We start from the raw sequence: 21,828 nt of genomic DNA, 5'->3' as shown, positions 1-21,828 counted from the left end.
GGAACTTACCTAGCATGTACAAGGTCCTAGATACAATCCCCAATATGACAAAATTAATTTAATTGAAAATAACAAAAAATTAAAAATTCAAAAGAAATGGGTAAAATTAATTTTAACAATGTGTTTTATTTAACCCAACATAGTTAGCATATTATCATTTCAACATGTAATCATAAGAAATTAATGAGATAGATTATGTTCTTTCTTATTCACAAAGTCTATAAAATCATGTGTGTATTTTACATTTATAGCATATCTTAATTCAAACTAGTCACATTTCAAGGGCTTCATAACCACATGTGGCTACCATACTGGAAAGCAAAAGTACAGAGGTAAAAATATTGGGCAGTGAAGTTATAAAGAGTAGGAGAAATCTGCAGTGGAAAGTGAAAATGTACTATATAGAGTATAGGATTTTCCTCTCTCTGTTGAACAAAGGTAAGATTAGGGCCATATCAGATATATACACATATTTTTTTCTTTTTTTTGAGACAGTGTCTTACCATGTCTTCCATGGCTCACCTTGAATTCCCTGTGTAGCCCAGGCTGGGCTCAAACTTACACTCCTTGTGCCTCAGCCTTCCAAATACTGGGTTTACAGATGTGCACCACACAGCTGATATATATATATATAGGGCCTTTGCCTGTGCAGTTCCTCCTACCTCAAATACTCTTCCTCTACCTCCAGAACTTCATATGCTTGGCTCATTCTCCAGGTTCAAATGTCATCTCCTCGGAGAGGTCTTCTCTGACCATTTTACTTAATATGGCCTTTCTTATTTCCATATGACAGAGAGTGAGAAAGGCTGGGACTATGTTTAGAAAACAGATTCCTGTGCATAATCTACATTACAAATCCAGTTTATTTATGCCCCCTTTTGGTTACAGTTATTTAAGTGTCAAAGCAGTCTTTTATGGTCATACAGATGTTACTGTCCTCTGTGGATCTTCTAGGGCAGGAGCCATAGCTTCAGATCTCTTCATCTGCAGTGCTTAATTAGCACCTGCTTGGCCTGTTGTTGAAGCCCTAGATGTTTCCTGTGATGATTTTAACTCATTTGTCAGGTTGTCGTATGCTGTCCAGTGTAAGGTCTTGAATGGCAATCTCAAAGGAGTAGAATATTACAATAAAATTTTCTTTCTCTTGGTTCGTGTGTCTCACTATGCCTTCATTCACTCTTTCACTGGCTGATTCACTATGCTTTGATCACCTTGGTCTCATAGGCACCCCCCTCTCCTCATCTTCTGTGTTTTGGTGAGAGCTGATATTTCCATTTCTCAAGCACACCATCCTCTTTCTCCTTTGGCTTTTGTATATGAACTGAGATACCGGGCAAATCTCTGCTCCTCCCTCAGCCTCAGCTGAGATGTGTCTTCCTCAGAGTCCTCCCTGGTCCCCACTGGATTGAGGGCCAGATCTTTCCTCTCTGCATCATGTCAGCCTCCAGCAGCAATGTACTGTTTTATCATTTCCTCCTATCCGCATCTAGAAATAGGTTAAGAGCTCTTAAAGAAAACAGATCCTACTTCTTGTGTTTTGCCTACAACTTGCTCACCTTGGAGGGGAAAGTTAAGAGACTCATAATAGGACGAACAAGATGTGATGAGAATCAGAACCAACAGAGGCAACAACAACAAGAACCCCTGGCTTTCCATTCCTGAAGGCTTTAGTATGATCTTCACACCATAGACAAGTGTGATTTTTCAAAATCCAGATCACTTAATGTCACACTTTACTCAGGATCTTGTGTTTACAAGGTAGGCTCGTTGCCTCTGAGCTAAACCCCCGGCCCAATGTCACACTCTTATTTAAATCCTTTTAATGGCTTCTCATGAGTCCTTGAATTAAATCCAAACCCCTAATCACAGTCCATAAGGCCCACATGCTCTGGCCCTGGCCCACCTCTCTCCTGTACCTTACGGCACACTTCGTGTACTCTCTTCTGTGCCTCCCCTGCTCTGACCTTTCCTGTCTGTGGACACATAAGCTCTTTCTCACCTCTGGGCCTTTGTCTGTGCAGTTCCCTCTACCTCACATGCTCTTCCTCCACCCCTAAAACTTCACATGCTTGGCTAATTCTCCAGGTTCAAATGTTACCTCCTTGGAGAGGTCTTCTCTGACCATTTCACTTGAAACGACTTTCCCATTTTCTTATTTCACCACTCTGTCATATTCCCTTTTAAAAGTCTTCTCACCGGGCATGGAGGTGGTGCATGCCTGCAATCCCAGCACTCTTAGAGAGTGAGATAGGAGGGTTACACATTTGAGCCCAGCCTGGGCAACTTAGTGAGACCTTGCCTCAAAATAAAAAATAAAAAGGGGCTGAAATGTAGTTTAGTGCAAAGGTTCAATCCCTAGTAGTGCACAAAATAAAAATTTAAAAAATAATAGAAAAGCATCCATTTAGTTCACACATCTGCAGGATGGTGAGGGATTCAGTGCCCAAGACTGGGCCTGGATATATTGGTTGGGCTGGTTGACTGCTCCACTTGTCTCTCCTCTTCCTTCTGGGACAAGTGAGCTAGCCTGGGGACTTTTTCCTCAGGGCCATGCCAGAAGCACAGGGAGCAAGCCCAGTCTTATAAACAGTTTTGAGGGCCGGGGATTTAGCCAGTGGTTCTGCCACCTGCCTCGAAAGTCCTGAATTCAATCCCTGGTACAAAAAAAACCAAACAAACAACAGTTTTAAAACATTTGGTCATGCACACTTGTTAACATCCAGTTGGCCAAAGCGAATCACATGACCACGGGCAAAGTCAAGAGGTAGTAAATGGCTTCCATCCATGGAAGTGATGAGGCAGAAGTGAAGTTTCTGACAAATAATCTAAACTGTCACCCAAGAATTGGGAGTCAGAGAGAAAAGAATTTGGGAGAGTCCCTGTCTAACTTTCTTTTTCCTGGGTTTTACAACATTATTGTTTTCTTACTCTTGAATCTTTCTCTACAGTTATGGTTTATATCTAGATGTTCCCTTAGAGACTCATGTACATAAGGTGGGGCTTTTGGAAGGTCATTGAATTACAGGGCTTATAGCTGACTTGCTGTAAGGAGTTAGGGTCTAGTCAAAAGAGGCAGGTCCCTGAGGGCATGGCCTGGAAGGGTTTATCTCCCTTCCCTTCTCCTCCCTTGATCTCTCTCTACTCCCCCTGGCCACCATGCTGTGGGCAACTCTCCTCAGCTCTCCTCTGCTGTGTGCAACTCTCCTCAGCTCTCCTCTGCTGTGTGCTTCTGCAGTGCCATCCTGCCTTAGAGCCACCCACTATGTACTGAAACTTCTACAGACTGTGAGCCAAAATAAACCTCTCCTCCTTTAAGATGTGGATCTTGAGTATTTTGTCCCAGCAATGAGAAAGTGACTAAGACACCTAGCAAGGGTAGTGTGGGCTTGGCTGGGTCAATGTGAGTGGATTAGACAAAACTGGAACCAAGCCTAGCTGCTTCCTCTTCAGAAGAATCTTCAGAAGAATCCAGATGGGAACTTTGGGAATTGCCAGAGACCCACCTCCAGGAGGATTATTTGCTTTGAGTCCTGAGCCTTCTTATGGCAGAGTTACAGTGCAGTCTAAAGAAGCCTTGGACCTTCCACCAGCCCACCCTGGGCATGTTGGAAGAGTTGAGAAAGAAGATCCTGGAAGAAAGAGAAATACAGAGGACAGAAGGCCTTAAACAGTTAGATCTTCTCTTTTTTCACAAAAGTTCACAAATTTTATATCTTCCAAATCTTAAATTTATTGGTCAGCATGAGATAAGGAGATAAAACACATTGCTATGATTATAGGGGGTGAGCCAGTCATTATCATTGAAGGGCACTATTGAAAACACATTTTATTTGAATATTTGTCTTAGACATCAGCGGTTTGAGAGTTTACAGTGCTTCTAGTGAGTGCAGCAGTTTGAGAGCCAGTGACCTCTCATTTCTGGCTCTTTTGATGACTGTTGGAGCCTGCAAGTTTTCTTCCTGGACTTCATCTTCCCCAGCAGTGCCAGGCACATGGCAATGACTCGATACGTTTTCATGAAATGAATAAACTGTAAAATTGGAACAGAACAGCCCATGGAGATATGAAGAATATGAATGAAATGACATTTAAAAGAATCTTGAGTCTTAAAGGTGGAAAATCCTGGATTCTCCTCACTTTCAATGGAACACAAATTCAAGAGTATGTAATTTTGTACAATGTAGGGATTGTAGATATCCCCAAATTGCATAAATATGCATTTTGTTGTTATATCCTCAGATGTTGAATTTTGTGGACTCTTCAAAAACAGAGGATGTTCTTTGCACAGAGGGGTTTGTTCTTTGGATTAGCTTTTATTTATTGACAGCTGGGGTGATGCAGGGCTGATTGCTATGATAAGAGAGTGTCAGTTACTTAGCTAATGTATTTATCACCCAGGATTTTTTTATCTGTTGATAGCAATGAAGTATTTTGGAGATTTTGTGTGCTACGTATATATTTCCCTAGTTGCAGGAAATATGGTTTTTTATATTTATGTGAAACTGCTAACGTGTTGCTTGCTAGATCATGAGCAATGGGCTTCTGACAGCTCTGTTCATTAGTCAGTGTGGGGAAAAAAAAAAAGAAAACACATTGATATAGAAACAGAGTATGAGCCAGCAATTATCATCAGAGAGCACAATTGAAGCCACATTTTATTTAAATATTTATCTTGTGAATTGATTCATGCAAAACCAGAGCCCTTTTTTTTTTAAATTTATGAATGACACTGTCTCTGAAATTTGAAGAGCAAGATCACTGTTTGAGTTGGGTTTGATACAGCCCAGGGCTCAGAGTAAGGAGAGTTAAATAACACCAAATTATTCATTGTGATCTATCATTAAGATTGCCATGTGTGAATGTGTAGAAGGATGATAACACCATGAAGCTGTTCACTTCTGAATCCCAACTTTGCATAGTAAGAAGAAGGGGGGGAAGCTTATAACTTTTAGCACAGATAATAATAATAATAATAATCATAGCAAATGTTTACAGATACTAAGCATGTGCCTATTGTTCTTGGAAGTGCATTATCTGTTAACCCTTTGAGGTAGTGACCATGCTTACCCCAACTTTACGCAGTGAGTTTAAAGAACACAACAGAGTTTGCACTGGAGTAAGCTCAGGAAGTTTACAGGACAGGATTCCTGGGGGTTCAGGTGAAAGGCCAGACTCCTCTCCAGTTGCTGCTGCTGTTTGGCACCGCTTGATGGTAACTGGCCATTAGCTTATATATTATCGGGAACATTTTGATCTCATGTCTTGCTGAAATATCCAGGCATGGTAATTCCAGGATCTTCCAGTTAGTTGGTGTCCAATTCTTAGCCCACCTAGGAAGTGTGCCAGGAGAGATCTGACGTCATGTGCACCCACCACCTATTTTCTTTTTTTCCAAAGCAAGAATATTGAACATTTTTCCACCTGATCTTGCTGGGTTTAGTACTTAAGTACACAAGGAAAGAACATGAGCTTGCCTTTGTTTGATAGCCGGAGTGTGACTAGAAGTTTAGTGACTAACCACATTCTATAGAAATTTGCATCATCATAGTTATTTTACCATACTATCATATTTTAATTGATCCTTTAGTCTTAGAGTTTACTTGACATTATTTGCAATTTGCCGATATTATGAACATTGCAAGCATATTTGCCTGGACAGTCTTACTGCTGTCTATCTTACTGCTGTCATAGGACCAATTCTCGAAGGTGCCAATTTTGGATTGAGATTCTTTATGCACACTGTGTCTGGCCTTCAAAAGGCTTGAACTTTTAAAAATAGTCCTGTGGTCATTCGTGTAATGACTGCAAAGATGGAGAGAAGCTGATGGGTCAACAAGGGGATGAATCCAGGAGTGGGTTCACCACACAAGTTGTCAATGGTAACAGTTAATTTGGCCAAATAAAACTTTGGAAAGAAATAATATCCATTCAGCAAGCTATATGTAGTGAGAACTATGATGGAACAGCAAATCAATGGACTCAGTATTCCATTTTGCAGGAGCATTTGGGACCAATGGGAGATACCTGAAGCAAAATTGTACTGAGAATTGTGGTTTTAGGGAAGGAATTATGAAAAAGGAACATTGACTCTAGATATTTTATAGGTCATAGGAAAAAGAAGAAAAGGACCAAAAAAGAAAGAAGCTTGTATTTTATATAAACAAATGAAGTTGTAAATAAGAGAAGGGAGAGAAAGGTCCAGCTTTGTTGCATATATTGGTAGGAGATGCCCAAAGCAGTTGGGTCCCACAACTTTAATATTTCATGATTTTTAAAATTTTTGCAGTGCTAAAGATTGAATCCAGGGCCTTACATATGTTAGGCAAGTACTCTATCTAGCTAACAATTTCAGAGTTTAAAGCAGTCATGTTTGAAAACACTAGGATATGGAGTGTGGCATCACTTCCTTCTAGGGGCTGGTTTGGATATTTAGTTTGTTAAGTACACCCAGATGTATTAAGACCTGGAGCCTGATTCACTGGAACCAGACTCACAGAGACTAATGTATAAAGCTAGAATGCAATTCATTTATAATGCTCTCTAAAGCTACAGAAAGCACCATACTCTCAATGCTCACTCGGTTCTGTATTGCCTCCTTGTAAACAGAGGTTCATGGGAAGCTGTATTAGGATTAGAAGTCACTTCATAGGTATGGTAATGGTCTCCTGGTGAACCTCAAAAGTGGTGTGTTACTTGAGCCTTTTAGTGCTCAGAGATTGGTAATCAAGGCTGAATTGGCATAAGTAATGAACGTGTTTATTTGCTCATGTGATTGGGAAGTCAGAGTTCAAGCACAATTTGGCCTGGGAGCTCAAGCAGTGCCACCTCTGCTTCTCAACCATTCAGTGCACTTGTAAGGAACATGTCTCTCACAGTCAGATGTCTCTAAAATGGTGCTCTATGAGGATTTGTTGAACAGTCAGAAAATAAGTTCTTGAGCCAAGATACTTTTTCCCCTAAACAGTTCTAGAAAGTAACTGCTGGATTTTGTCCTCCTGAAGAAACACTGTGAAGGTCCCCCAAACTTCCTGATCATAGAAACACTGTAAGGTATCACTGCCAAGCTCTTTTCCCTGGAGGATCAATGTGGCAGGCTTGGGGAGTCCCAGTGATGTATGTTTTCAACCAAGTCTCCAGGCATTCCTACCTTTAGGAGAGGAGGAGACAGACTCTGAAGGAGACCAGTGCTCCTCAAATGTTAACGTGAATGTGACTCACTTGGGAACCTGGTTGAAATGCAGCCTCTAACTCCATGGTCTGAGCTGAGCCCAGATCTTGTATTGCTCACATGCTTTTGGGTGACATTCATCCCACTTGTCCCTGGAAGACACATTGGGAACACTGATTTTCGGACCTCTGGTTCACAGCTGGACGCAGGGTTGCCTTTCTAGGAGACATTTAGTCATTTTTTGATGCTCACAGCTAGGGAAAAGATCCTCCTCGTGTTTAGAGGCCAAGGATGCTAGTGTGCACAGGACAGCCTCCAGTGACACAGCACCCTCAACCCAAAACATCACCACTGATGCTGCAGGGGAACTGCTAGGTGCAGCACTCTAGATCAGGTGCAAGCCTATCAGCTGCACCCCTCTACAGCCTCGGCTAGACTCCCAGGGTTCCACTCACATCTCATTTTAGGATTTTTCCTGTCATTGAAGCACTTTAATTGCAGAAAGTCAAAAAGGGGAAAGTAGAGTACAATGGAAAACAAATCTCTGCTCCTCCCCTTGCTCCCAGCCAGCCTTTTCTCTTTCCCAGAGTCCATGTTGCTTCTGTTTCTTGGATATCCTTTCAGAAAGTGTCTCCCAATTAAAAGGTGGACAAGGGCTGGGGATTTAGCTCAGTGGTTCCAGCGCCTGCCTTGCAAGCGTAAGGTCCTGAGTTCAATCCCCGGTACCAATAAAATAAAATAAAATAAAATAAAAGATGGATAGATAATTTCCTGAAATGATAGGTTACTGTATTCATTTTCTAAGGCTTCCATAACAAATTACCCTAAACTAGGGGGCTTAAAATAACAGAAATTAATTCTCTCACAATTCTGGAGGCTAAAAATCCAAACCCCAGTTGTGAGAAGGGTTGGTTCCTTCCGGGTCTGACAGAGAATCTGCTCCCCGCCTCTCTCCTGGATGCTGGTGGTTGTTTGCAATCCTTGGCCCCTTTGGTTTAGGGACATATCACTCCAATCTCTGCCTTGGCTGTCACACAGCATCTTTTCTGTGTCCCTGTGCAACGTTCTCTCCTCATACAAAGGCACAAATCATTGCAAGAAAGCCCACCCTAATCCAGTGGAACTTCACCTGAAATCATTACTTCTGCAAAGGCCCTGTGGCCAAATACGGTGACATTCAGAGGTACCGAGTAAGGGTAAGAGCCCCACAGTTTAACTCACCACAGCTACCAAACAGGGCCTTGCATTTCCTTTTGTCACTTGTCACTAAGTCCTGGGCACTGGTCCCCATCTTTCCTGGAGAAGTATCCCTTCCGTGATGGGTAGGAGTCCAGGATACAGGCATAATCTGTTTTACCAGTCTTCTCCTGATGGATATTTAGGTTTTACCAACTTTCTGTTATTTTACACTCATTTCAATTGGTTTCCTTTTTTTATTTTTAAAGAATAACCAGCAACTTGAGAAAATAAATACTCCCACATTTCTTTTTTTTTTTTTGGTACCGGGGATCGAACCCGGATCCTTGCACTTGCAAAGCAGGCAGTGAAACCACTGAGCTAAATCCCCAGCCCAGACTCCCACATTTCTTATAGGTAGGTTCTTCAAGGGTCAGAAGTGATCTGTGTGCATACTTTATAAGTAACCTAGAAACCGTTGTTTCCTAGCGAGGATAAGTGCAGTTTCACAAACATTTATTGAGTAATAACAATGGTAGCTCTTGAACCTTCCTGGACATCAGCATTGCTTGGTGAGCTGCTTAAAACACACAGATTATGGAGTCCCACCCAAACCTTCCCAAGGGGGCACAGGTGTATTTTTAAGAGCATTGCCAGTGGGTAACCAGGATGGAATGTTGCCAGAGCGTGTCAGGGAGATGGAGACACACAGTTCAACTTCGCCCTTCAGGAAACTCCTGGAGGAACACAGGCTCTTGAACAGATCATTGCAATATAAATCAACACAGCCTGGGTGTGGGCATTGGATGGGGTGCAAGGGAGGGAAGGAACACTCAGCTGAAGCTATGAGTGGCAATTAGCTGAGCCAGCACGGGAGAGAAGGGCAATCCAGACAGAGGGCACAGTACAAGCAAAGACACATGTGTGGGTGCACAGCCAGGCCTGGGTGCTATTAGAACCCACTGCAGGAGGACGGTGGGGAGGAGGGGAGTCCAGAGAAGGTGGCCCATGTGACATCAGAGTGGTCTTTTTTATCCTTCCCTGTCAGTCCCCTAATACCTAAAATCAACTTGCAGGCTGGTCAGTGTTTTGTCCCCAAGGTCCACTCAGGCCACCTTATTCACCCAGCAAAGCAAACCTACATAACTGAAGATGAAGGGTCTTCAACCTTCCCCTCAGCAGCCTGAGAGCTGGGACCAATATGGTGACAGAGAAGAAGGCTGGAGGACTCAACACCAATAAATGTTAGCGTAGAAAAGACGTGGTTGCCACAAGAAGAGAAAAGTACCAAACGTGGGAACAGCATCTCTTACAATCCCATCCTTGTATTTTAAGAAAACTGATGATGCAAAACCTGGGAAGAGGCTGGGGGAAGGTGAGAAGCAAGCTGAACTGGGGCTGCATGGAGGCTGGCCATCTGGAGCCAAAGCTGCTTCATCAAACAATCCCTAATTGTTTTTAATAAGGTGCATAAGTTATGTTTGGCTTCCTCCGCTCCTTGCAGTCTCCCTGTTGAGTCTGTTTTTTATTTTCTTATGAAACAATAAGACCAACATAATTAAAAAGCAAAGAACATATTCACCTGCCTGAGAATGGGGCAGGTAATTAAGAGCTTATTCTGGGAGGAAGAGTTGTTGTTTTTCCTTTCTTTTCTTTTCTTTCTTTCTTTTTTTTAATGTTGCCATTGTTACAAAGTAGGGGGCAGCAGTCTAAGAAGAGCTATAGTTAAGTGCCAGTCCTAATTTCCGCCTCCATTTGCAGAAAAGGAAATGAAGTTAAAGAGAGTAAGGACAGAAACATGCATTTCTTTGGTTCGCCCTGTATGCCTAGGCCCAGCACAGCCCCTGAAACTTAGAGGACATTTGATAGTATTTGTGGACTGACCAACAGCAAGAGGAGAATGAAGGACAGAATCTTGGATTACCAGTTTGGCACTAGGCATCAAGGGAGGGTTTATCACAAATATTATCCTATTGAACTTTCTCCAACATCCTGTTGAGGTAGATATGCTTTAAAAGTATCTGTGTATGACCAAATTGGCAAATGGGAAATAATAAAAAAAGAAGAGTTAGGCGCCAGAGGACAGCTTGCTCAGGGTGAGATTTACAGGGTAAAGGAAGTAAGGGGATGCTGGAGATGTGTTTTAAACAGGAATTTAAAAAGAGAAACAAGGGAGCAGTGTAGGTTACCTGACCCGGGAAACTGCAGTTTCAGGATGTAGGAGGAAAGGAAAAACAAAGAAGCACCCACCTGGTGCCATAATCTTCAAATCTAGGCGATTGGAAAAGGTAGGGAGGGCAGGAGGATATCATCTTGTGCAGGCTGTTGGGCCTCACACATTTTCCTTTAGCTGCTGCTTCCCAAATGCATGCTCTGTGCCACAGTCCTTGTCCTCCGGAAGGCCTGTGAGATGTGCTCTATCAGCCCCATTTCACTGAAGAAGCAGATTTGGGAGGCTGAGAAACTGGCCCAAGATCAACTCCAGAAGGGCAAAGCCAGGATCTGCACCCGGACTGGTCATTCCCAAAGCCTGTGCCCTTGATCTCTGTCCTTTATTTACGTCCCATCTTAGCTCAGTTGCACAGGTAAGGCCCTTCCTTATAACTGCTACTCTGTCTCTCTCGAAAGATTTCCCTATTGTCAACAGGAAAACTGGTCTCATTTTAAATAAGAGAATACCAAAGCATCCATATTTTTGCTTATTCACTCAGCAATATATCTTTGTAGTACTATGAGAGAAATAAGGATGACTGGGACACCCTGAGAGACTTACACTTTAGTGGCTGGACTAAGGAGATAAGATGGTGTGCTTGTCACCTCAGACACATGCAAGCGAACACCTACAATGTACCTCCACAGTGCACCATGCTTTCTCAGAGAAATCTCCAGGTAAAAGCCACAGTTACCCAACTGAGGGAACCATGGCTTTTATGAGGTATGATAAAAAATATAATGATTATTTAAATTTTAAGTTTTATTTCAGTCAAAGAGACGTGTTGACATTAATCCCCCTGAGAACACTCCCCCTCTGTTCACTCATCCCATCATTCTTGTCACTTTCTGAAGCAGTTCTGGAAGTCCTCTTTCCTGACTGTCTTTTTTTTTTTTTGGTACTGAGGATCAAAACTCGGGTCCTTGTGCTTGTGGGGCAGGTGGTGCAGGCAGTGGAACCACTGAGCTAAATCCCCCGTTGCATCATCCTGGTTGCCTCGATGTCCTGAATCCATTCAGAATGTTTACCATTTATAGCCATTTTGTCTTTGGTAGAGAAGCCAGAAGTTGTGGTGCCAGATCTGTTGAATAAGGTGATAGGAACACACTATCATGTTTTATTTAACAGAACTTGGTATACCAGAAGCAATGCGTGACACAAAGCGTTGTCATGAAACCATTTGCCCATTTGCTCGGATCATTTTCTAGGTACATCATTTCTTAAATATGCTAATCAGCCCTTATAATATTCAAAATTCACCATAGTGTTCCTGAATACAAACTCAGCTTGCACAATTCCCTCAAGGTCACAAAATGTAATCAACATCACTTTGATGTTGGATCTGGATTTATGAGCTTTATTCACATGAACTGGGTGATTTCCATTGAGAACTCTGAATCTTGGTGTCAGGATGATAAACATAGACCCAAATTTCCTCTGCTTTGATAATATTTCTTAAAAAGGCAGAATGTAGGGCCAGGGATTTAGCTCAGTGGTTTCGCTGCCTGCCGCACAAGTGCAAGGACCCGAGTTCTATCCCCGGTACCAAAAAAAAAAAAAAAAAGGCAGGATGTAAAGTGGCATGATTGTGCAATTCTGATAAAATGTATTGTTAATGATCCATGATTTATAGCACACTTTCAAACACACCTTCTCTCAACCATTTTTCACAACCAGCTGGCTGCACTGAATAAGTTGAAACTTGTCACAGTGTTGGTAAGGTTGAATTGCTGCTTTGTATTGAAGATCCCTGCCTTTCCATTGGATGGCACTCAGCAGCAGAATTCACTGTATGTTTTGAGCACACGTGGTAGCCGGGGCATCACGGGGATACCCAGAAGGGAGGGATTAGGGGGAAAGGTTAGCCAAGGTGGCTTAAGTCAGATGACACCAAGCTTGAAATGCCAGGTTCAGAAGACTGGACTGATAGGCAATGGAAGGCTGTGGGATTCTGTCACCATCTTTCTAGAAGTCCAAAGAAAAGAACCTTAGGAAATGTGAAGTTGTTGAACTGAATGGTTGATTATCAGAGGAAGTTCCCCATCTCCTAAAGGGTCAGGACCCCTTCAGTTGCCAGTATCAGGAGCTTGCCCCAAAGTAGCCGAAGCACAAAGGGTCTTGCTAACTTGCCTGGGCTGGGCTTAAACTTAGGATACTCTTGCTTCAGCCTCCCAGAGTGTGGGCTTACAGGCCTGCACTAGAACACCCTGCCAGGCTTGATTTTGTCACTCAAGCAAAGCAGTGGGTCTGGGTTGCTCTCTCCCTCTGCAGGCTTCTTTCTCAGGTGGCCTCCGGTGCCAATCTGAGCCACATTTGCCCAATTTATGAATAAATCCTGTAGCTCGGCCCATTTGCTGTGAGTGGATGCTTAGGGACACCCTGTCCTTCTAAAGAGTATGCTGATGGAGCCAGGGATTTAGCCCAGTGGTTCCGCCGCCTGCCCCGCAAGCACAAGGACCTGAGTTTGATCCCCGGTACCAAAAACAAAAAACAAATAAAAAAAACCAAGAGTATGCTGATGAGGAGAAGAGGGTTGGTTTTTTTTTGTATAATCCAAAGTATCTTTGAGAATCAGTAAGTTGCTTTGTGATAATGATGTCCTAATGAGGGACAGGAAGTGGCCTTCTCTGATCACAGGTGGATCTTGGTGAGCAGCCCCTCCTGAAGGCTGGCTCCTACGAGTCATTTGGGCAGGCTGGGAACTATCAGCGGGGTAGTCTGGAGCATATCTGTCTCTAAATCTGACTTCAGCCCAATCCTGCTTGAAGATAAACTCTGATGTTTTTAATGCCAAGCCCTCGACCTCCCCTCCAGAGGTTCTGATTCCGTGAGTCTTGAGGTTTGGTTTCTTTTTTGAAGTTTCTTGAGCCTGGGGCACCTAACTCCTCTCAGTCTGCTCTGAGTGTAAGTTTCCTGAGAGTGGAATTTCTGAAGTCTAGCCCATTCATCGGCAGGATCCCAAGAAGCCTGTTGGGAGAACTAACTTGCACTTCATATATAATTCAACTCATGCCTTCAGGTGAGCAGCTCTCCTGGGTGACACCTGACAATGCCTGAGTCTTTCTGTTTATTGCAGATGCCCTGCTGTAGGCACCTCGTAGGTGGATGCCAGGAGTGCTGCTGAGGATCCTGCAGTGCATGGGAAAGCTCTCCAGACCAGAACCATCCAGCCAAAGTGGCATTAGTGCCCTGCTGAGAAGCTGTGCCTTTGGGTGTGCAGGCTGGATCTCCTCTGTCAGAACCTCACCCTCTGAGCCTCTAAAGTTCACCCTGCTTGGTTGAGCTGGGAAGCTGCAAGTTAAGTTTTCCACAGTGTCCATGAACTATCTGCATATTTCCTGGCTTCTCATTTTGACTTTCCATCAATGTACGAACCACTTTCTATACTGTGACACATGGTTACCAAAGCTTTCTTCTTCTTTCTTCTTTCTTGTGTTCCCTCTCGCCACACCATCTTCACGTGGGGGCGAGAAGGACATCTGTTTGGGCCTGAGCCTCTGGAGGAGGCCCTAAAATTGTCTCGGGAGGAGCTGAGTTGGAGACCAAAGAGGCGGCTATGTGTGAAGGCCCTAGGCAGCCCTCTCTGCTCCAGAAAGATGATGCTAAAAGAAGCATTAAGTGTTCCCATCTCATGCTTATACTATTCCTATTTTGTAAAGGCAGAAAAATTAAATTATAGGTGCTTTGCAGCATTTTGGAGTTGGATATTTCTATGTGACTTTTCAGAGCCAGTTGGCCAACTGGAGGATTGTGCTACTTAGGAGATGAACACAGTGTACATGAGAAATGACGTTGTTTGAATTATTAAACTATTTGTTTGGTGAAATGTTCGTGCATCATTTATCTGGAGTTTGCTTTGATGAGGTTTGTGTGTTGCTGGAAAGGAAAAGAAGGAGAAAACCAATCATAGAATATGCAGAAGTTTGGATCTATAAATGCCCTGTGTCGTGGCCCATGGTTTTAGGCGATTACATCTATAAGAGGGGTAGTGATATTACAATTTGGTTTCAGCGTGTTTTGGAATGAGTATATGAAGTAAAGAAATGTTCTCAAGTGGATAATAGAAACTCATTGGAATGTCAGCCCCTGTGACTACTGAAAAAAATAAAATTTAAAATCCTTTACAGGAAGTAGTATGGTATAAACCAAAATCTCTATGGAGAACTTATTAGATAAAATAGTTGTAAACATTTGAAGAACTCTAGGAGGAATATAATGAACCATTTTGAAAGTGAGACATAGGAGCAAGAATGAGTTTTATGGGGGTGAGGATAGAGTGTGGCCTCTGCAGATGTATCAGGAGATGTTTTTGTGGAGCTTTGCTTTGCTCTCTTATGGAAGGGAATGAGGGAATTTGGCCAAAAAATCAAGTGGCTCAGTGCCGAGGTTCTTCAAGATGAATGAGTGATGATTCTAACATATTCATTTACATGGAACAACCACCCACCAAAGACCCATGTGCTCTCCTCCCTGGCAAACCACAAAGGCCCAAAGCCCTGCCCGCCCATTTCAGCAGGCGCTCGCTCTTTCCTGATGAGTTCTTTCTACGAGTGCTTGTAACCAGCATTTCCTTTAAAACCCTAATTTTGAAAGTGCCCAGGGCCAAAACCACATGATTTTCAAGTCAAATGTTTTATAAGTGACATTTGTCCCGATCAGTTTGCACAAGCAGATGACATATCCCAAAAGGGTGACAGTTACTTGCTTACATATTTGGGAACACTTTCTCCAGAAAAAAAATCTAATAGAAAGTGCAACTTTTTTCTTTTAAAAAGAAATGGGGGAGGGGGGGAAGACAAAAGAAATGAAAGGGAAGAGACAGACAGTTGGTGAGTGAGCAGCCGGCATCAGTTAAAGTGTTCAGTATGTTCTGGGCCTAGGAAAAAGCTTAGGAAATCAGAGATAAGACAGTAGGTGGGGGACGGCAAAGTCATCTCATGACCTTTAGGGTCAGATTGGCCTTGATTTAAGTTTCACTTTGGCTGATGTCAGAATCTCTCAGAATGGCAATGTCCTCATGGATGTGGGTTAAATGAGAAAATGCATGTGAAACCCCTGGCGTGTGCTTGGCATATTGTAGATACCCAAAGAATGGGAGCTGCTGCAGTTACTCTTGATATTCAGTGTTACTGCACTTTGTGATGGTATGAATTATTATTTCCAATAACATTTGTGATAGGAAGAACCCCCCCCCCCTTCACATCTTAACCAAGAACCTGTGAATATAGTGCTTTACTCTTCAAAGAGGAGCTGGCAGAAGGGACTAGGCTACGGACTTTCAAGTGGAGAGATGATCCTAGATTGTCCATCTTGTCCCAATCTAACCATACAGAAAGGCAGAGCGCTGTCCCTGCTGTGCTCACAGAGAGATGTGAAGACAGACAAAAGGTCAGAAAAAGTTGAGGTTATTGGTATTGAGGATGGAGAAAAGTGGCCCTGAGCCTCTAAATGGCAGGATAATCTCCTAGTAAGTATGACAGCATGAGCTCAGCCTGGTATTATCAGAGATAAAAAGTAACAAATGCATTTTATTCAATTTAAGACCAAAATCTTAACTAAATTAGAATAAACGTTTGTAAGACAACAAATTTATTTTGTTTTAAGCCACTAAGTTTGTGGTAATTTGTTATAGCAGCAATAAAAATCGAATACATTGATACTAACACTATTACTAATAGTATAGTAGTCCCTCCCTCCGTCTTAGCCATGACTTCACTTTCCATGGTTTTAGTTACCCACATTTAACTGCTGTCCAAGAATACTGAATGGAAAATTCCAGAAACAAACAATTCCTAATTTTAAAATTGTCCATTCTGAGTAACATGATGAAATCTCTGTTATTACTCTATTTTATGTGTTATTGTTAATCAATAACAAATTTCTATACATCATTCATAAATTAAACTTTATCATAGGTGTATGTATATAGCAAAAAACATACTGTGTATAGAATTTGGTACTCTCTGATTTCAAATGTCCACTGAGTAGCTTGGAACCTAACTCTTGTGATTAATAGGATTACCAGACTTTCTCCCCTGATTTATTATTAAAATGCCTACATTTCAGTGGAAAGGGTGACTTTATTATTCTTGAGAGGTGAAATGGCAATCCAACGGGGCAATAAACATAATCTAACATCTTTAAAAACTCAGTTTGAGCCTGGGATTTAGCTCAGTGGTTTCACCGCCTGCTATGTAAGCACAAGGACCTGAGTTCGATCCCCAGGACCAAAAAAATAAAAATTAAAAAATAAAATAAGTAAAAGCTCAGGAAGCCAGATGTGATGGTGCACACCCAGAATTTGGGAGGCTGAGGCAGGAAGATTTCTATGAGTTTGAGGCCAGCCTAGGCTAAATAGTGAGTTCAAGACCAGTCTGACGTACATAGTGAGACCTTGTCTCAAAATAACAAGGAAAAAAACTCAGGAGAGAGGTTATTTCATTAATTTTTTAAATTTTATTTATATTAATACATGCTTCCATTACATAATGGTTACCTTCATTGTGGGGAGTTGGTACATGTACATAACACATCTTGATTCTTCTTTTTCATCTTCTTCCTCCCCCACTCTCCATCTAAGTTTTTATCCTATTTATGTAAAATTACAAAATTACAAATAACATAAATGTGGAAAGACTAGTATAACCATCAGATTTAACAGTTGTTAAATTTTCTTCACATTTGTTACTTTCATCTTTGTTTCTTTCTTTAACTTGTTTTTGAAGTCTTTTAAAATATAGTCATTCTTGCATCTTAACCCTAAATACCTCATAGTGTATCCTTCAAATCACATAATCACAGTATTATTATCAAAGCTAACAGAATTAATATTAATTCCTCCAAATTATCTAATATTAAATGTCTAAATTTTTCAAATGTCCACAAACGTTCTTTCCTAGCTGATTTGTTTAAACCAGAATCTAGTCCAGGATTGTGCATTTCATTCGCTCATGTGACTCCTGAGGCTCTTTTAATCAAGAACTTCCCAGCCCTACACACCCTGCCTTACTCCGCGCCCTGGACTGTGGATCAGAGGGGCCCCTGTCTTCTTACAGATACTCTCACAGTCAGTATTTGTCTAATTCTACTTGAGGACAATTTCTTTAGGAAGAATGCAGAAGAAAACTATTATGCTCTGCATTTGAATTGCTTTTCTACCTCTTCACTATTGCTAATCCTTTGAGGCACACACCCATTCATCAGAACAAATCAGCCAGTCTCCATGATGGTGCATACCTCTAATTCCAGCACTCTGGGAGGCCGAGGCAGGAGAATCACATGTTTAAGCTCAGCCTGGGCAACTTTACCAGCTTAGCAAGATCCCATCTCAAAAACCAAACCAAAGCAAAAGAAAAGCCTAGGGTGTCGGGTGTCACTCAGTGTGAAGGTCCTGGGTTCAATCTCCAGCACTGCAAAAACAAAACAAAACAGACAAAAAAGTCAGCCAGCATTTGTTGAGCATTCACTCCACACTTCCCCAAGCACTTATACTAGAAACACTCACTCTCCAGCCCTTGCACTAAATAACTGGATCTGGAAGGAAGGTCTGTTCTTCCTGAACCCTTCCTTTGAAACATCAAGAGCCCTTAAGCAGTTTTTCTTTTAAAGAAGATCTAAGAAAGAGAGTCATGATGCTCTGACCACTACCATCCATAGGGCTACTTACTGGCTGCATCTTAAGTGGGCTTCTATGAAATGCCAGATGCTTCACCCCTAAGCCTGCAAGGTAGCTGCTATTACTCACTTAATAATGTTACCCCTGTGTATGTGGTAACAGCTTGGGACAGCCCACAGCCTAAGGCCTCACAGCAAGTGGCTGGAGGTGGGACTCTAACCCATGTGTATCTGCTTCTTTTGCCCAGCATCCTTTCTTAAAACCAATAATTTGTCATTTCGTGACTTGTTTAGTAATCAAATTGATTGTTTCATTTTGTGATGGCAAAACAACTTGTTTGAGTTTTGTTTTGTTTTGTTCACTGGTTTGTATGTGATGCCAAATGCACAGGTAGGCCAGTGAATGTTGTTTCAGGCTCTGTCCTCTTCGCTCTGTTAAAAATTGTAGCTGACTCTGTTGGAAAAGAACAAGAGACCTTGGGAAAGTCTATCAATTTCAAGACCTTAAACAAGAGATCAAGAAACTTTTTCCAGAAGAGATCAGATGACAGGCTTTGTGGCCGTGTGGTCTTTGTTTCAGCTACCCAACTCTGCCATCATAGCAGAAGACAGTACAACAATGAGCAGGAGTGCCTAATAAAAATTTGTTTACAAAAATGAGCAGTGGACCGTGTTTGGCATGGGGGCTGGAGTTTGCCAACCACTGACCTAACACTGAAAGCACAGTAGCAGCCACTAACCAAAACGTGGCCAAAGATGTATCCAATCTTGCACAATGGGCATCTCTTTAAAAAGTTAAGTGTTAACATTTTAAAAACTGGGATATTTTGTCATGTTTCCAGCACTGTTGGGAGGCTGGAAGGCCTGGTGATTTGGCTCTTACACAAGGGGAGTAGGGCAGCTTCTCTTTGAAGTCATGGCCTCCCCAGGGCTTCTATCCTCACCCTCCTCGATTCTCTGAGGCTGCATTTTGTTCCTCTTGATCATCTTTTACCTGGCTCTGTTTTCTCATTGCTGTCATCTGCCTCGTCCCTGTAGACACCTGTATTTTTAACCACTGTCACCACTAAAAAAGATAAGATGTTTGATTGATGGTAAAAAAAAAAAAAAAAAAGTATTTTCATGAACAGACCTTGAAAAGTAAAGACATGATGGTAAAATGTGGCCATGTTTATGCTTGCTTTTTTTTTTTTTTTTTTTTTTGGTACCAGGGATCGAACTCGGGGGGTCCTTGTGCTTGCGAGGGAGGCAGGCAGCGGAACCACTGAGCTAAATCCCTGGCCCTATGCTTGATTTTTAAGAACAATGATGTCTCTGTCATCAGACAGGAAAGGGTCACTTGCATCATTTGCATACGGCATAACATCACTTGGGCACTTGACACTGAATTGGACTGGCTGTCAGTGGAATCATGAAGCCATGAAGATGGCTTTGTGCAGCCTCTGGCCTCCATGTTCTTTGAGATCCTCTCCTTCCCGTTTTAATGGCTCAGTGTCCTTATTGTGTAATCCTTGTCCATCCTTGAGTTTACCTGCTTTTTTAAGGATCACTAAATTTAAATGATACCATTAAAGAAAGATTTTTTTTGACCAAAGAGTATGTAATAATATCAATCATACAAAGACAAGACTTAAATCATTTCCTGTTATCTGTTTCCACTGATATAAACATTTTAATTAAAAGGAAAGACTTGGAGCTGGGATTTAGCTCAGTGGTTCTGTTGCCTGCCTTGTAGGCACAAGGTCCTGAGTTCAATCCCTGGCACCAAAAAAAAAAAAAAAGGAAAGACTTGGAGTTTATTAGATGTGTAGTTGTGTAGTTTCGGTCTTTGGAGAGAGGATAAGAATCCTTTGGCTGGAGCACTGGAACCTTTCAAAGGGTGTGAACCATTCTAAAGCTACCCATTCCCGAAGGGTAGCCCTAGGTATCTGCCTTAGCCCAAACTTGGAGCTGTGCTGGATCAGTGTAGATTAATTACAGCTCATCTGAACTGGGATTCTCCAAAGATTTCCCTTGGCCAGTGGGGATATTCATAGTCTTGGAGTTCTAATCTGCATAGTGGAAGATTTGGGTTAAATGCAGCAGAACAGAGGGGCGGTACTTGGACTTGGCAGTAGTGACCTGGTCATTGACCAGCTTTTCATTCTCACCTTCCAGCCAGTCAACGTCAATCATTGGCAGTGCCACAAGTTGACAATCATTGTGAAGCCCATATTGAATTCCCATGAGATAAATAGAAAACTCCTTCTCTACCCTTATTATCCATGAGTTCAAGGACCATATATGGGTTATGTTAAATATTCAGCGGGTGAAAATATATATTCAGTGGACTTGGGGCTCTTTCTAAAGACTAAAGAAATCTAAGCTAGATGTAGAGGCTCATGCCTGTAATCCCAGCACTGGAGAGGCTGAGGCAGGAGGATCGCTGGGCTACATAGTGAGTTCAAGGCCTGCCTGGAGTACATAGCAAGACCCTATCTCAAAACAAAATGAAACAAATCTAAACTAAGCTAAACTAAAGTCTGAGCCCTGAACACACCAGAGGAATTTCTTGTCTGGGTAGCCTTAGGCCAGAATCATGTCATTTGGATAGGGTTATGCCTACAGGGTGTGCACCCTTAAAACCAGGTCTTTCTGGTTTTACAGCATGGCAAACTGAGCACAATCAGGTCCAAAGAGCTAGTTTATATTTAGGGTTTGTATTAGTCTGTTTTCCATCACTATAATAAAATATCTAAGGCTTTGAACTTTATAGGGTAAAGAGGTTTGTTTGGCTTGTATTTCTGAAAGTTCAAAGGTATGGGACTGGCCTTGGCATGGCTCTTATGAGGATCTTATGGTAGTTGACATCATGAGGTAGCAGCATATATGAGAAGAAGAGCTCATAGGGAGAGACGGAAGCCAGAGAATGGGGGGTGGTCAGTCTTGCTCTTTTATGACGACTCCCTTGAGAGAACTAATCAGGGTCCCATGAGAACCACCTTACTCTCTTCCAAAGGCTCTATACCAAATGACCTAATCACTTCCCACAGGGCTCCACTCACTGGGCCCTTAAGAGTTCTGTCACCTCTCATATTTCCATACTGGGAGCAAGCTTCTAATACGTGTCCTTTGGAGGACAGACCACCTCCATACCATAACAGGGTTCTTTTCAGAACTAACAGTAATTATTTGAGACAGTGGTTGGCTGGAGGAGCACGTGAAGGTAAAATCCTAAGGTGTCGCTGGTGGCTATTTGCTGTTAGAACCCCAGTACTAGCACCTCTGCCACCTGCAGACTTTCGTGTGACTAGTGGGAAGATGAGGAGGAAGGTCTGTGACAGAGGAGATGCTGGTGGGTTCCAACATGGTGGCCACCTGCCCCCTGCTACCTGCACTCTTCCACTCCAGACCTTGCTCCTCAGCATCATGGGATGGCTCTGTACCAGCAAGCCTTTCACACAGCAGAGCAGTGCTTAGGGTAATTGAGGATAGACATTCCCCTCTCTGTCAAGGTTACTCATACAGTACAACTGTAGAAATGGTTAGCCTGTGTCATTCAGAACCCCACAGAAGTCCCATCCCACCCAGAGAGACCAAAGTCCTCCAGTGGCCTACAAGGCATGGGATCATCTGACCCTGGTGCCTTTCTATTACCTCTTTCAACCGTGACCACAGG

The 21,828-nt window shown here is 42.4% G+C and overlaps 1 protein-coding gene across 8 annotated transcripts in view; it reads left to right on the top strand.

Annotated features, from left to right (window-relative positions):
• Positions 1–21,828, top strand: part of Eif4e3 (eukaryotic translation initiation factor 4E family member 3) — a 259,816-nt gene that overhangs the window by 118,146 nt on the left and 119,842 nt on the right. Inside the window, exon 7 of one of the 8 annotated variants that reach the window (XM_087181346.1) lies at positions 13,633–14,587. The exons of the other annotated variants lie outside the window; for them this stretch is intronic. Within the exon in view, the coding sequence (XP_087037472.1) occupies positions 13,633–13,646 (14 nt within the window). The 3' untranslated portion in view covers positions 13,647–14,587. Of the gene's footprint in view, positions 1–13,632; positions 14,588–21,828 lie in introns of those variants that run through there. 8 annotated transcript variants of the gene reach the window in all.

The sequence above is a fragment of the Heterocephalus glaber genome, unplaced genomic scaffold (assembly GCF_053883595.1).
Source record: "Heterocephalus glaber isolate CG9 unplaced genomic scaffold, H.glaber_assembly_v1.0 deba00001472, whole genome shotgun sequence".
In the NCBI taxonomy this organism is placed as follows: domain Eukaryota; kingdom Metazoa; phylum Chordata; class Mammalia; order Rodentia; family Bathyergidae; genus Heterocephalus; species Heterocephalus glaber.
The sequence above is the reverse complement of the archived record's forward strand: the minus strand, read 5'-3'. Positions and strand labels throughout refer to the sequence as shown.